General features: G+C 37.4%; 1 protein-coding gene across 2 annotated transcripts; it reads left to right on the forward strand.

Moving 5' to 3' along the window:
- The first annotated feature begins 573 nt into the window (after positions 1-573).
- On the forward strand, positions 574-12105 carry LOC137962637 (protein NLP9-like). Of its 2 annotated transcripts, none has more exons than XM_068809631.1 (6): positions 574-954; positions 2233-3660; positions 4232-4279; positions 4411-5166; positions 10268-10391; positions 10562-12105. In XM_068809631.1, exons 2-6 carry the CDS (start codon positions 2773-2775, stop codon positions 11626-11628), a joined length of 2883 nt encoding a protein of 960 aa, XP_068665732.1. In that variant the 5' UTR covers positions 574-954; positions 2233-2772; the 3' UTR covers positions 11629-12105. The 2 variants fall into 2 exon arrangements, with proteins under 2 accessions (XP_068665732.1, XP_068665734.1); XM_068809633.1 differs by having other exon boundaries at positions 2241-3660.
- Positions 12106-12701: the final 596 nt, after the last annotated feature.

A 12701-nucleotide genomic window follows, 5' to 3' on the forward strand; every position in this document is an offset into this window, starting at 1 on the left:
AGTGTTTAATGTCAACCATGTACATATATGGGCAAGTGACACACTCACACATGAAACTAACATTAGTGCTATATTAAATTCACTTTCAATTAAGGTATTGTTTTGTATTAGAATTAGATTATATTATACACAATTACTCCTAAAAATATTTCCCTTAATCCAAACAAAATCCAACTAATTAACATTGCAAAATGAGTGTGACTCAAATATATATATATTTTTTATTTTTAAGCCCATTTAAAAAATATTTATAGGAATTTTAGTATTTTTTAGATTTTTTAAATATTATTTTATAAAAATATATTATTCAATCTGATAGAACAGATTTTTTAGGAGGGGTGTAACCAGGGTTGCGACTCGCGAGTGAGGGGTGGTGTCCAGACAAAAATTGACATAAAAGGCAATAAAAAAAGAAAATTAAATGATTGACAACTCGAGTGAGAATCTAATGCCCAAACTTATATTCCAGATCCAGTTGCACACCTAGCCGCCGTTGCCTCCCCACGTTTCACCCGTTAGGTTTGCTACAGATCCGATCTGGTTCTGATCTGAAAAATCGGATAAAATCCGAAACTTCAGATATTTCGGATCCTTTCGGATATCAGGATCCGAAAACCTCAATCCAATTAACGAAATACCCCCATTCCGCAAGATCCCCATAACCCCAACCCATTTCACACCGTTTTCGATTCTATCTGCCTAACCCTAACAGCGCTCCACGTCGCCACTGGCTCTACCTCGCGGCTCAACGATGACTTCACCTCGCCGCCGAATTACATTCTCTAGCTGTACGAGAAATTTCTTCTGCATCGCCTCTGCTTCTTCTTCGTTTTCTTCTCTGCATTTTCGCCTTCCTCTTTGTTCGCCTCGTGTTCGCAGTCAGCCAGAATCGTTATGAGTTCCTCCAAATCTCTATAAGACGGTGAATTTTTCATTCTCTTGTCCCCTTTTAAGGTAAGTAAATGGCCACCCTTAATCGCAGTTCCTTTAATTTTTTTTCTTAATTGCTTTGATTGGAGTCGTTGAATTGAGTTATCATCCCATTACTCTTTCTTCTTTGTTCAGTTTGCAGTGGGTTCTTTCTCCAGAGAGTGAAAAATGAAATTTTGCTTATACCTTTTATTTGCTAATTTTTGAACAAAATCCTTTTATTTTCTTGTGGTTCGTTCTTGTCTTCTGTTTGCTTCTAGGTAATGGATTAGGAAGCTGGAGAGAGATAAACCACTTTCATTGTCAATCCTCAAACACTCTTCTCGTGATTGTTTTCCGTTATTCATTTTTTCATTTGGTCTCAAAAAATTATTTTCAATTGCTTTGGAAGCACCTCCTTGATTAACACAACATTTCTCCTACGTGTAATGTTTTGTTGATATTTCAAACCTGTTGCCCATTCGCCCTAATTAAACATAACTAACAATTTTTTTTGTTTCGCCCAAGCTTTTTCCTTCATCTATTTCTTCTCTTTACTCTCTAAGTATTTATTTTTTTTTTTGGTTGCAAATTGAGAAGTTGAGCACAACCCTCTGAATCTTCTGCCTTGGGAATTTATTCTCTTTACCATTTTATTTTATTTTTTCACTCATATAACAAAAAATAAGGGATCAAAGAAATCCCACCAACTTTCTGAACATCACCAACAAAATATTATTTAATTTTCTACAGTATTTCTCTTCAACATTTAGTTAATGAAGTTCTACTAATTAGAAAAGCATAGCTTTTGGATGCTTCTCCAAAATTTATTATGCTTTTCATTACAAGATTTTGGATCTGGATATTATCGGAATTGATGGGATTTGGATATCCTAGTTCGGATAGTTTCCCGAATATTCAGATTTTGGATATCTGGATATCCAAAAACAAATTGGATCCGAAATTTCAATATCTGGACCAAATACGATCTGTTTATACACCTAGATTCACATTTTTCAGCAAAAAAGTTTCCGGTATTCCATCGGTTGTGAAATTATTAAAATGCCCTTACTTGTCTAGTAAATAAATTATTATGTTATGTCAGTTTGAAAGGTGTGTGGCCCACCTTCAGTTAACAGCTTGTCAAGTTGAGAACATTTCTATTTTTATTTGTGATGTCTTGGAGGGGTATAATGGTAATGATGCTTTCGGTCATCGTGTGATTCAATTTTGGAAGAGATTTTCTCTTTTTTTGTTTTTTTGTTTTATTTTGTTGTTGCAAGGGATATGAGAGATCTAAATCCTAATCCTATCCCTTGATAGTTTTTCAGGCCCTAGTGCAGGAAACTGTTACTTGCAATTAATTGACGATGACGATCTTCCACTATTAGAAAGGTGTGAGAATCTGCTACTCAACTGTTGCAGTTATGCTGCTGGAAATCGCTGGATTTAGTAATGGTCAGAGTTTGGTGTTATTGGGTTTCATGAATCTAAGTTTTGGGTGTTTTTGTGAGATCCAAAGGGTATTCATGCATTTTGGCGGGTTTTGGCAAGCTTGAGATTTATTATTTTCCTCCGCTGGTGGGTTTTGTTGCCTGGTTACATGAATCCGAGGTTAGTGCAGTGTATCTCATCATTTGTATGTCTCATGCTGGTGCTCCTGCCCTATATATATGGAGTTTGCTGGAATCTCACACTCATTGCTGTTTTGATGGCCAAAATTGGGGTTTTCTGTTCATGTTCTGTTGTGGGTTCCTGTGTTCTTTATTGGAGTAGTCCAACTTAATAGCTGCCTCTGGAGCTTGTCTATTGAACCATGTTGTTCTCTCAATCAAGAGTGTGTTTGGCGCTTTGATTGTTGTGATGGAAAACTCTTCCTCAAGTAGAGGAAAGGGAGGGTGTTATTGGGCTTTTCTCCGTGCTCAGATGGATAATTTTGGATGTTTGAGTAGTGGCATGGGTCAGGAGGATCCTTTTAATCTTACTGATTTAATGGATTTTGATAATTACAACGATTTGACTGCAGACCAGATTCTTCCCTCATTCTGTAATTATGGGCCTGTTGCTCCATCAAACTTTATCTCCCAAAATACGGATAGTTTGAATGGAAATGCAGTTGGAAGCTCCTCAAGTTGCGTTGTTAAATTGATATCTCGAAACAACAGTTTCCAATTTGGTTTGCCTTCTGATGCTCCAAACAAGGATGATTCAAGTATGAACGGAGTCACTAACTCTTTGTCTCCACCTTGTGAAGTTGATAAAGCAAAACTTTCCATTTCTAGGTCTCCTGGCTGGTCTCTTTCTGAGAGGATGCTGAGGGCACTATCTTTGTTTAAGGAAACATCTAGTGCGGGAATTCTTGCCCAAGTTTGGGTTCCTATCAAACAAGGAAATGAGTTTGTGTTAAGCACTTACGAACAACCTTATTTACTAGATCAAGTGTTAGCTGGTTATCGTGAAGTTTCTAGGGCTTTTACCTTTTCTGCTAAAGAGAAGTCTAGTTCTTTCCCTGGGCTTCCTGGACGTGTTTTTATATCTAAAATGCCCGAGTGGACTTCAAATGTGATATATTATAGTAAAGCTGAGTATTTGAGGGCTAATTATGCACTTAATTATGAAGTTCGTGGATCTCTTGCTGTGCCAGTTTTTGATCCTTGTGATCAGTCATGTTGCGCGGTGCTAGAGCTGGTAACGACAAAGGAGAAACCTAATTTTGATCAAGAGATGGACATTGTTTGCCGTGCTATTCAGGTGAGTTTGTTTGCTTTGGTCTTTATATGTGCATTTTTTATAGCAATGAGAAGAGCATTTATTTTTGACTCATGCTTTCATACTAGTTTTAAAAAAACTTATTCCCTTTTTGTAGTTCTAGTTTGACTACTAAAAAGCTAACAGTACCAGTGAATGTCCAATTTGGTGCACGAATAGAAAGGTTCCATATGGTTTCAAAAGCTTATTGGATTCGATTATTTGAGTGATGTTTTCTAGCAGACTGATTTTTTTTATTTTTTTTGGTAATAACTTCTTAATGTACCATTATATTGCTGAAAATTTTACCCTTCTGCCATATACATTACTTTTTGTTAAAATAATAGGCCATTTAAAAAGACAATGTTGCTAGTAAATTTGAAAATTGAAGTGGTTACTTTTGGAATACCAAGGTCTTTCTCTGATTCGTCTCCTACATCATTTCATGATCCCTTAGAAGAAAATGATAATCTGGTACTTATAACCATATGCATTCTATTTATTAACTTTTTGGGATGTTGGTTAGGCAATTATTTGCAATAGTCTTATCTCTTGAATATTTTGCACTTTGCAGGCTGTTGACTTGAGAACTGTTGATGCTCGAGTTCACCCACAGTTGAAGGTATCCCTTTTTACTTAATTTTCTGAATTGACTCATAGTAAGGATGGTGGTTGACCATTTATTTTGCTTATGGTTTTTTTTCTCACAAGTTAGGATTTCTTAACTTATAACGTGATTTCATGAATGTGCAGAGCTCCTCAAATACTCAGAAAGCAGCCTTTGTGGAAATAATGGATGTTTTGAGAGCTGTTTGTCATGCACATAGGCTACCACTGGCACTAACATGGATACCATGTGAATATCCGGACATGGTATGTAATGGATTCATTAGAAAGAGTGGGATAGAGCATGGTGCTTTACCATGGAAGAAAATGTTACTGTGTATTCAGGAGTCAGCATGCTATGTTAATGATGAAAACATGCATGGTTTTGTGCATGCATGCATTGAACATCACCTCGAAAAAGGGCAAGGCATATCAGGAAAAGCCCTTGAATCCAATCATCCATTTTTCTGTTCAGATGTGAAAGGGTACGATATATTGGAATATCCCTTAGCACATCATGCCCGTAAGTTTGGTCTAAATGCTGCTGTAGCAATTAGGCTGAGGAGCACCTACACTGGCGATGATGACTACATATTAGAGTTCTTTCTGCCCCTCAGTTGCAAAGGGAGTGCCGAGCAGCAATTGTTATTAAACAATCTCTCAAGTACAATGCAAAGAATTTGTAGGAGTTTGCGGACAGTTTCACATACCGAACTAAGCGAGGCTGAAGAATCCAAAATAAGCATTCAACAGGTAGAAATGAATCTAGATCTGACGGATGTGTTTGAAAAAAATTTGCAACAAATTTTATCGACTAAAGAACTGAATCCAAGTGCGAAGGTGGCTTCGCAAATCAAAAGACCAGGAAATGATGTCGGAGAAATCAATATGCAGCCTGAGCAGGTGCTTACCTTGTCATTTTCCTATTTTGTGCATGTTTGGTGTTATGGGGTTGACTTTATGTGTTACTTCTTTGGTTGTTCCATGCTATATACAACTTTCACATAGTTCTACTAATACACAGGTATTAGATACAATGCTAATGATGAATCCAAGGAGTGTCACAATGGCCTTCCCTACTCCCCACACCCCCAAAGTTTAAAGGTGTACAATGTTTATGTGCTAATGGGTAGTCTCTCTCTTTTTAGAAACTAGAGATGTGGTGGCCTGTCTGTATTAGATTTTCTACTTGCACCTGTGACAACACACTTTCTAATTCTGTTTATGCTAGTTATTAGTACTTTACAATCTTAAGTACTCTTTAAATGTATTCCTGGTTTCTTTTCACTTTACCTTTGCTTTGGGCATCAATATTGCAACTTACACCTCATAGACTTCTACATTTCTCTAAAGATATTAGTCTTAATATGTTTCATTGTTTGTATGTTTGTTAGGATAAAACAGAGATTCCAATATTCACCTCTTTGACATCTATCTATTCATTAGAAAAATCTACCTCGATAGTTTCCAAGAAACACCAGTGTATATGTCTGCCTAACTAGGTTTTCCCTTTGTATTCATCTAACATCATATGGTTTTATTGAGATGACTAAATCCTCTGTTCTGACCTCCTCATCAATGTGCATATTTTCTTGTGGAAGTCAAGAAAATTAACTTGTTCTAGAAGATTGTAGAAAATTTGGTTAGACCTAGTAGGAGGTAAATTTACTTTATTCTGAGTAGCTAAGTGCATCAACGTTGCAATGTTGCTACAAGAGGCACCATATCAGGATAGTGCTTTTCATTACAATGCGAAAAAATTAGTAAGCTAGATGTTGTCTTCTGATTTTCTTGGTCTTGTGTTATCAGGGAAAGGGTTTTTTTTTTTGTTTGAGATCCATTGGTCAACCAACACAAAAGATACATGAAGGTTTTTGTCTGTAATTCATAATAGTCAAGGCTTCTACTTTGGCAATTACATTTTAAATTATACAGGGCTTCATTTGTGCTCCAAGTCATATGTCGGATGTTTTTTCTACGAGTGTCTCCAAGACAGTTAGGAGGTTGCTCAAACCATTCATGCCTGGTTTTTTCAGCAGTGATAATTTAACTGTAAATTTTAGGTTTCTAGTGCCTAAATGTTTATACCAATGAAAAGTTTTAGTTTCAACTTTCCTCAACTTTATTGTACTGTTTTTCCCTGGCATTCATATATCTAATTCTAGTTGAAGTTAGTGGGATGTGCTGAAATCTTGAAATGAACTTGTTCATGAAATTGATTAGGGGTTATTCATATGAAGTCTTTGGTTGGGTATGTTTTATTTTTGTAACCAATATAAAAAATAAAATAAAATAACAATACTTTGTTGCTCTCCTATTCTTACCACTTTTCCGAGGATATGATTAAAAGCACTTTAGTACGGCTAACCTACTAATTAAAGCCCTTTCATTGAAGCACATTGTACATGGCAATATCATCTTCAAGACGAAGAAAGGTGGGCTGCTGATATTGTGCACCTGTTCTTCCCTATGGCTCATAAATAGATTAAAGGTTAATTATCTAGTTGGGATGTTGTTCTTTGTTGAGTATGGCTCTAGAGTAAGTTTTGGAATAAATGCTGTGTGGATAATTCTCTGGTTGCTGGAGTTAATCTTGGACCTTGTTATAATTGCCAGAGACCAATGTAGTTTTGTTGAAACAATTGGATTATGACCTTTTTATTTTTGGAAAGATTTGGGCTTTCAAGTCTCACTGTGTGTGTGTGTGTTGTCAACGTTCAAAAAGTATTTGTGTATATATAGAAAAGATGTGACCTCAACTTTTGGAGAAGTTGACCTTCTCAATCTCCTTGCCCAGCCTCGTCATCCTTCATTTTTCACTCAAAAGCTTAGGAGCCTCCCTTTTTTGTTTTTCCTTCGGTTGGTGCTTGACTAAGAGTGGTATTCTCACAATTGACTGGCTTGGCTGGAGACGTAGGCACTGAACCAAACAAGCTTGAAGGTTTTGGCATGTTGGAAATAACTGATCTCCTCATTTTTCATTGCCCCTTTCATTTGAGGGGGATGGCTTGACTTATATTTGCGCTTCTTCCAACCTTTTCCAAAGACCTTCATTTCATCTCTAGGCTTTTCGCTAATTTGTTAAGAATTTTATCCAAGTTTCCCCAGCTATATTTCATTTGTCTCCGGAAAAGGAGAAACCAAAGAATTTTATTTGATAGTGCTTCTTTTCTTGGAAAGCTTATGGAAAGAGCGATTTATCAGATTTTTTTCGTGAGTTTGTCTTTTGAAGGAATATGGAATTCCATGTCTTGATCTGTGGAAATTGGAGGCAAGTCGTTAATCTCTATGCTCTCCAAGTTCTCCTTAGATCCCACTTCATGTTGGCTCTATTAAGCTCCCAGGTACATGGGGGTCAATCTTTGTGCTCCCTAATTTCTCATCGGATCACACTGCATGTTGGCTCTATTAAGCTCCCAGGTCCATGGCAATCTGGTGTGCATTTTGTCCTCATGATAATTCCATATTTTCACAAGGCTACAATTAACCCTACAAAGGTGGAGCTGAAACCATTGCCTTGTGTTTTGAGAACCTTTAGAGAAAATTTTCCAGCCCTTTGAAGGTGGAAGGCGATTGGTTGTGTTCCTTTAGGAGGGAAGTCAAGACCTAGTTAATAGGCTTCGGATCTCTTGATATGCTATTGTTTAGCTTATTCTCTTGCTAGAGTGGAGTTTGATGAGCTGCATATTCTCTTGCTAGAAAGGAGTCTATTTCTCATCATTCAAAAAATTAAAAAATGATGATCATTGGCACAACAATTGCTGATGGAGAGGTTTTATTTCAATTTTTTTGGGAGGGGGTTTGGGAGCAAGGAAAGGTTGGAGAGGAGGAACAGGATATAGGGGCATTGGAATGACCATACCACTTATTCCTGGAGTTGTGTGTGTGAGGCCTTCTTTTTGGAGTTAGAAAAGGAAGGTAAGTGTAGGGGTTGCTTTGAAATGAGCCGGCTCGCGAGCGGCTCGGTTTGATTTGGTATACCCGAATCTCGAGCCGAGCTCGACCAAATTGGGGTTCGGCTTGAAATCTCGCGAGCTGGCTCGTTAATTTAACGAGAGGCGGGATTCGGGAGCGGAGCAAGGGGGGAAAATTCTTCCTCACCTCGTCATCGCCGAGCCCCTCGGGCTGCCTCTGTTGCCGTCGACTTTTGCCTTTCTGTCGCAGCCGTTATCGCCGGCGCCGCTGGAAGCTTTTCCCTCGGCTTCGTTCCTCGTCTTGGCGGAAAACCAAACACCCCCCCCCCCCCGCATGCGAAGATGATTTCGCGTGTGTGACTTTCGCTCGTGCGAGATCATAAAGTGATTTTTTTTTTGTTTTTTTTTTAAACTCTCCTCCTCATGGCTCTTGAAGAAATTGAAAATACATTTTAGTAGAAATAAGTTTCTAGGGACTATTAGTGTCTCATGTTTTTTGTAAACATTTTTCTAATTGAAAATGCTTATTAAAAAAATCATATAATTTTCTAAGTAAGATTTTCCTGCCAAGATGGGCTAGAAAACCATATAGAAAATTTTTGAATAAGTATTTGACAGTTTGCTGTAATACTTTTAGCATGAGGCAATTTTCATAGCAATTATGTGTTTGACATTTTATTTGATTAAAAATTTATTGATAAGTATAGTAATATATTAGATTGATTATTAATTTTTATTTATTTTCCAAAAAGAGGCAATAAGAGGTCCATATAACTTTCCTAAGAAAATTTTAAAATATTTCTTGTAATTTTCTAACAAGTCACTAATAGTAATAGGATTTTATTTAAAGGTTTTTTTTGGAAATATCTATCATAGGAAAAACATCTAGAATATAAATTTTCAACTAGGGGCACTAAGGAGGCTATAGTAAATTTATGGCCATATTCAAAAATTACAAAATAAGTTAGACAACATTTGTAGTAAAAAAGATTAATATTGGTACGTTCTAATCCATTATTGAAATTCAATCCTGAACCTCCCCTATTGTTATTTTTTTAAAAAATGTATGCATAGTTTTATATATAATTTATTTGACATATATTTTATATAGAGTATTAAATATAGGTTAAGCTTGAACTCGGTTAAAATTATTAGGCTCGAGTTCGATTACAATTTTAGGTTCGAGGGTAGGGTCGGTCGAGCTCGAGTTCAAAATATTTAAATCAAGCTCGGCTTGAACAAGGTTCGGACTCAGCTGGATTCGATGCCACCCTTATGCCCAATTTTAAGTTGGGGTCATTCCCAATTTTATGTAAAATGTATGCATAATTTTATGTATAATTTATTTGACATGTATTTTTTGAAAAGTTTTAAATGTATGTTGGAGCACGAACTCGAGACTTGTATTTTTCGAAAAGTTTTAAATGAATGTTGAAGCTCAAACTCGGCTCGAAATCGGTTAAAATTATTAGGCTCGAGCTTGATAACAATTTTAGGCTCGAGCTCGAGTTCGAAATATTTAAATCAAGCTCGGCTCGAACATAGGCAAGTTCGGGCTCGGCTCGGCTAGATGCCACCCCTAGGTAAGTGGGCTACTTTCTACCAAAAGGTTCCAAGTAGACATCCCATGAGCAGGTATTGAATTCAGAAATGCATTTTTTGGTGGTGATTCATTTTGTGGAAAAATTACTTAAAGAGGATCTAAGTGGAAAATATGAGAAAATTGGGAGGAGTTTGTTACCTTCAACTCTGTGCATGTTGAAGATTAACAAGCTTACCAGTAAGGTGAAAGATTCAACTTCAGTTTCTTCTCAAAAACTAAAACTTCTGTCCTCTGTGTCATTTTGAAACAGAGGTGGTGTCCATCATATTGTTACAAGATCATTATGTTCTTTCTTTCGTTATGTGTTTGAATGCTAAGAAGTTCTCTAGGAAAGGTTGCACTCTATAGTTAGATGGTCTCTCTCTCTCTCTCTCTCTCTCTCTCTCTCTCTATCTTTCCCAGTGACATATCAACTGTAGAAAAATGTATGTTGGATGACAATTGGATGACTTTAGTTGATAGATTTTTTCATCTGTATTTGTTTCAGGCTTCATCCGGTCCAAAGAGACAACTTGATAAAAAGCGAAGTACAGCTGAAAAGAACATCAGCTTAAGTGTTCTTCAACAGTATTTTTCAGGCAGTCTCAAGGATGCTGCGAAAAGTATTGGAGGTTCGAGTCATCCTCAAATACAACCTTTTTATTATTTTATATATTCTTATAAATCAATTGATGCATCTTTCTAGGAAGTTAGACTCCCATGGTTGCCTTTAATATTTTCCCACTTTACTTTCTCATTACAAAGATTTTGTTATAAATCCTGAGTTTTCTTGAGTTTTCAGTTTGTCCAACTACTCTGAAAAGAATATGCCGACAACATGGGATCTCAAGGTGGCCATCTCGTAAGATAAACAAGGTCAATAGGTCATTGAGGAAGATTCAAACAGTCATGGAATCTGTGCAAGGTGTGGAAGGAGCATTGAAGTATGATCCTATGACCGGAAGTCTTGTGGCAACAACCTCCATTTCTCCATCCCATGAAGCAAGCAATAATATCTCATCCTGCCAAAAAAATTCAACAGAGAGGAATCAAGAATGTCTGACAGCTCCAGACATAATTCCAGTGAAGTTTGAAGGGGAAGACTACTCTATAAGTGGATATGATAGGGAATCTGTTGCAAGACCTGGATCGTCAAATGACAAGGTAGGAGGGCTTTCAGCACAATTCTGCAATACATCTAAGTTTGGTTCTGTTGATGATAGAGTTTCAAGCCGGCTTAACCATGAAGGCAAACAGTGGATCCACTGTAAAGATGCCGAACAACTTTTACTTATGGAGGGTTCTAGCAGATGGGGTTCTAGTATCCTTGAAAGCTCTGAACATCATGTCATGACAGGAAGCTCAAGCTCCATGGTACCTGCTGACATGGATGTCGGGCTAGATGCAGATGATGGAGTTGTAGAGCACCATCGGGCGACATCATCAGGTATGACAGATTCATCCAATGGCTCCGGCTCCATGATGAACAAAAGTGCATCAAGCTCCCCGAGCTTCACTAGACACGAACAATCAAATAGAGAACTGTGTACTAGAGATGATGGATGCTTAGTATCTATTAAAGCCACTTACAATGAAGACACTGTGAGGTTCAAGTTTAGGGTAAATTTGGGTTGCCTTCAATTATTTGAGGAGATTGGCAAACGGTTTAGATTGCCAAGTGGATCGTTCCAACTCAAGTACCTGGATGATGAAGATGAATGGGTGATGTTGGTGAGCGACTCTGATCTGCAGGAATGTGTCGAGGTACTAGAGTCTGCTGGGTCCCATAGTGTGAAGATTAGTGTTCGTGATTTACCTTGTGCGGTAGGTAGCTCTGCCAGTAGCAATTGTTTATTAGCTGCGTCATAAGCCTGCAAGACAACTTGAAGGTTCCATATCTTCGAAGAAAATGTGTTTGGCTTTTGGATTTCTCTAATGAGGCTTGGTCTTTGCACATTCTAGAAAGTGGAGAAACGAGAAAGGGAAACCCCAATCCAATCATGTCTATATATACACAACTGTATGTACTCGTTGAATTTGCAATGTCTGTTGAGGGGACAGGTGCCTGGCCACCCTAGTATGTACAGACAGGTAGTGAACGGTTCAATAAAAGAGAAGGCATTGGTGTAAGGGTTTGTAACAGTAGTTGAAGAAAGCAAAGATGTAAATGTAATACTATATTGTTTTCTTACAGAGGTAAAATGTAAATAATCCGCACATTACACCTTTCTTTATATTTTTTGCATATCATTTCTTTCAGTCTAGGAGGTTCTGTATCTTCCATGGGACGTGGTAGAGAGTTACTATGGGTGGCAGGTTCAATGCGGATCTGTGTTATTGGTGCTTCATTGCAGGTGGATGCTTTTTCTTGCTGTATGACTCAAGGTTTGGCCAGTAAGAGACTATCCTCTTGTTGCATGCCCTCCCAAAGTCTTTAACAAAGAATCTGAGACTAAGAAGAAATGTTGTTTATTGGAATGGCGTCGTTTTTCGTTTTTGCTATGGATCATGTCTCTAATCTGAGTGGACCAAGTAGCATGTTCCAGGCCAGTGGTTTGGGGCCTGAACCGCATTTTTGTTACTGATACTTAACATTGTGTTAGTTTGTAGTGTTAAAAGAGGAAGTGAATTTAACAAAGAATCCAGATACATTGAAAATGAATTAGTCCACATAAGTTACTACAAGTATATAATGTCTCAAACATACATACGCTTAAACAAAAAAAAAACCATTGAATTACCTTCATATATAGTTACAAAATCAGTTATAAACTTCTCCATCAAGTCGTTGATTTCAGAGTGCAGTTCTTCCAGGGGGAGGAAAAAGATTGAGAATTGGCACAAGGGAAACATCGACTGCACCCTATTCAAATGGCCCAGGGCGCTTCAGGTTTCAATCTTGAGCTATTTACTCTCTTTAGCTTGCGTTGAATCTTCGTCTT

Source organism: Aristolochia californica, unplaced genomic scaffold (genome assembly GCF_029961685.1).
Source record: "Aristolochia californica isolate CCGP_79_NKW_82.1479 unplaced genomic scaffold, dmAriCali1.0.hap1 SCAF_4, whole genome shotgun sequence".
Classification (NCBI taxonomy): Eukaryota; Viridiplantae; Streptophyta; class Magnoliopsida; order Piperales; family Aristolochiaceae; genus Aristolochia; species Aristolochia californica.

Bases quoted from the DNA above. Each gene is read 5' to 3' on its own strand.
- LOC137962637 (XM_068809631.1), top strand. From the start codon at position 2,773: ATGGAAAACTCTTCCTCAAGTAGAGGAAAGGGAGGGTGTTATTGGGCT. The intron at 3,661-4,231 runs GTGAGTTTGTTT...TGCACTTTGCAG, and splicing joins TTGTTTGCCGTGCTATTCAG to GCTGTTGACTTGAGAACTGT. The intron at 5,167-10,267 runs GTGCTTACCTTG...TATTTGTTTCAG, and splicing joins TCAATATGCAGCCTGAGCAG to GCTTCATCCGGTCCAAAGAG.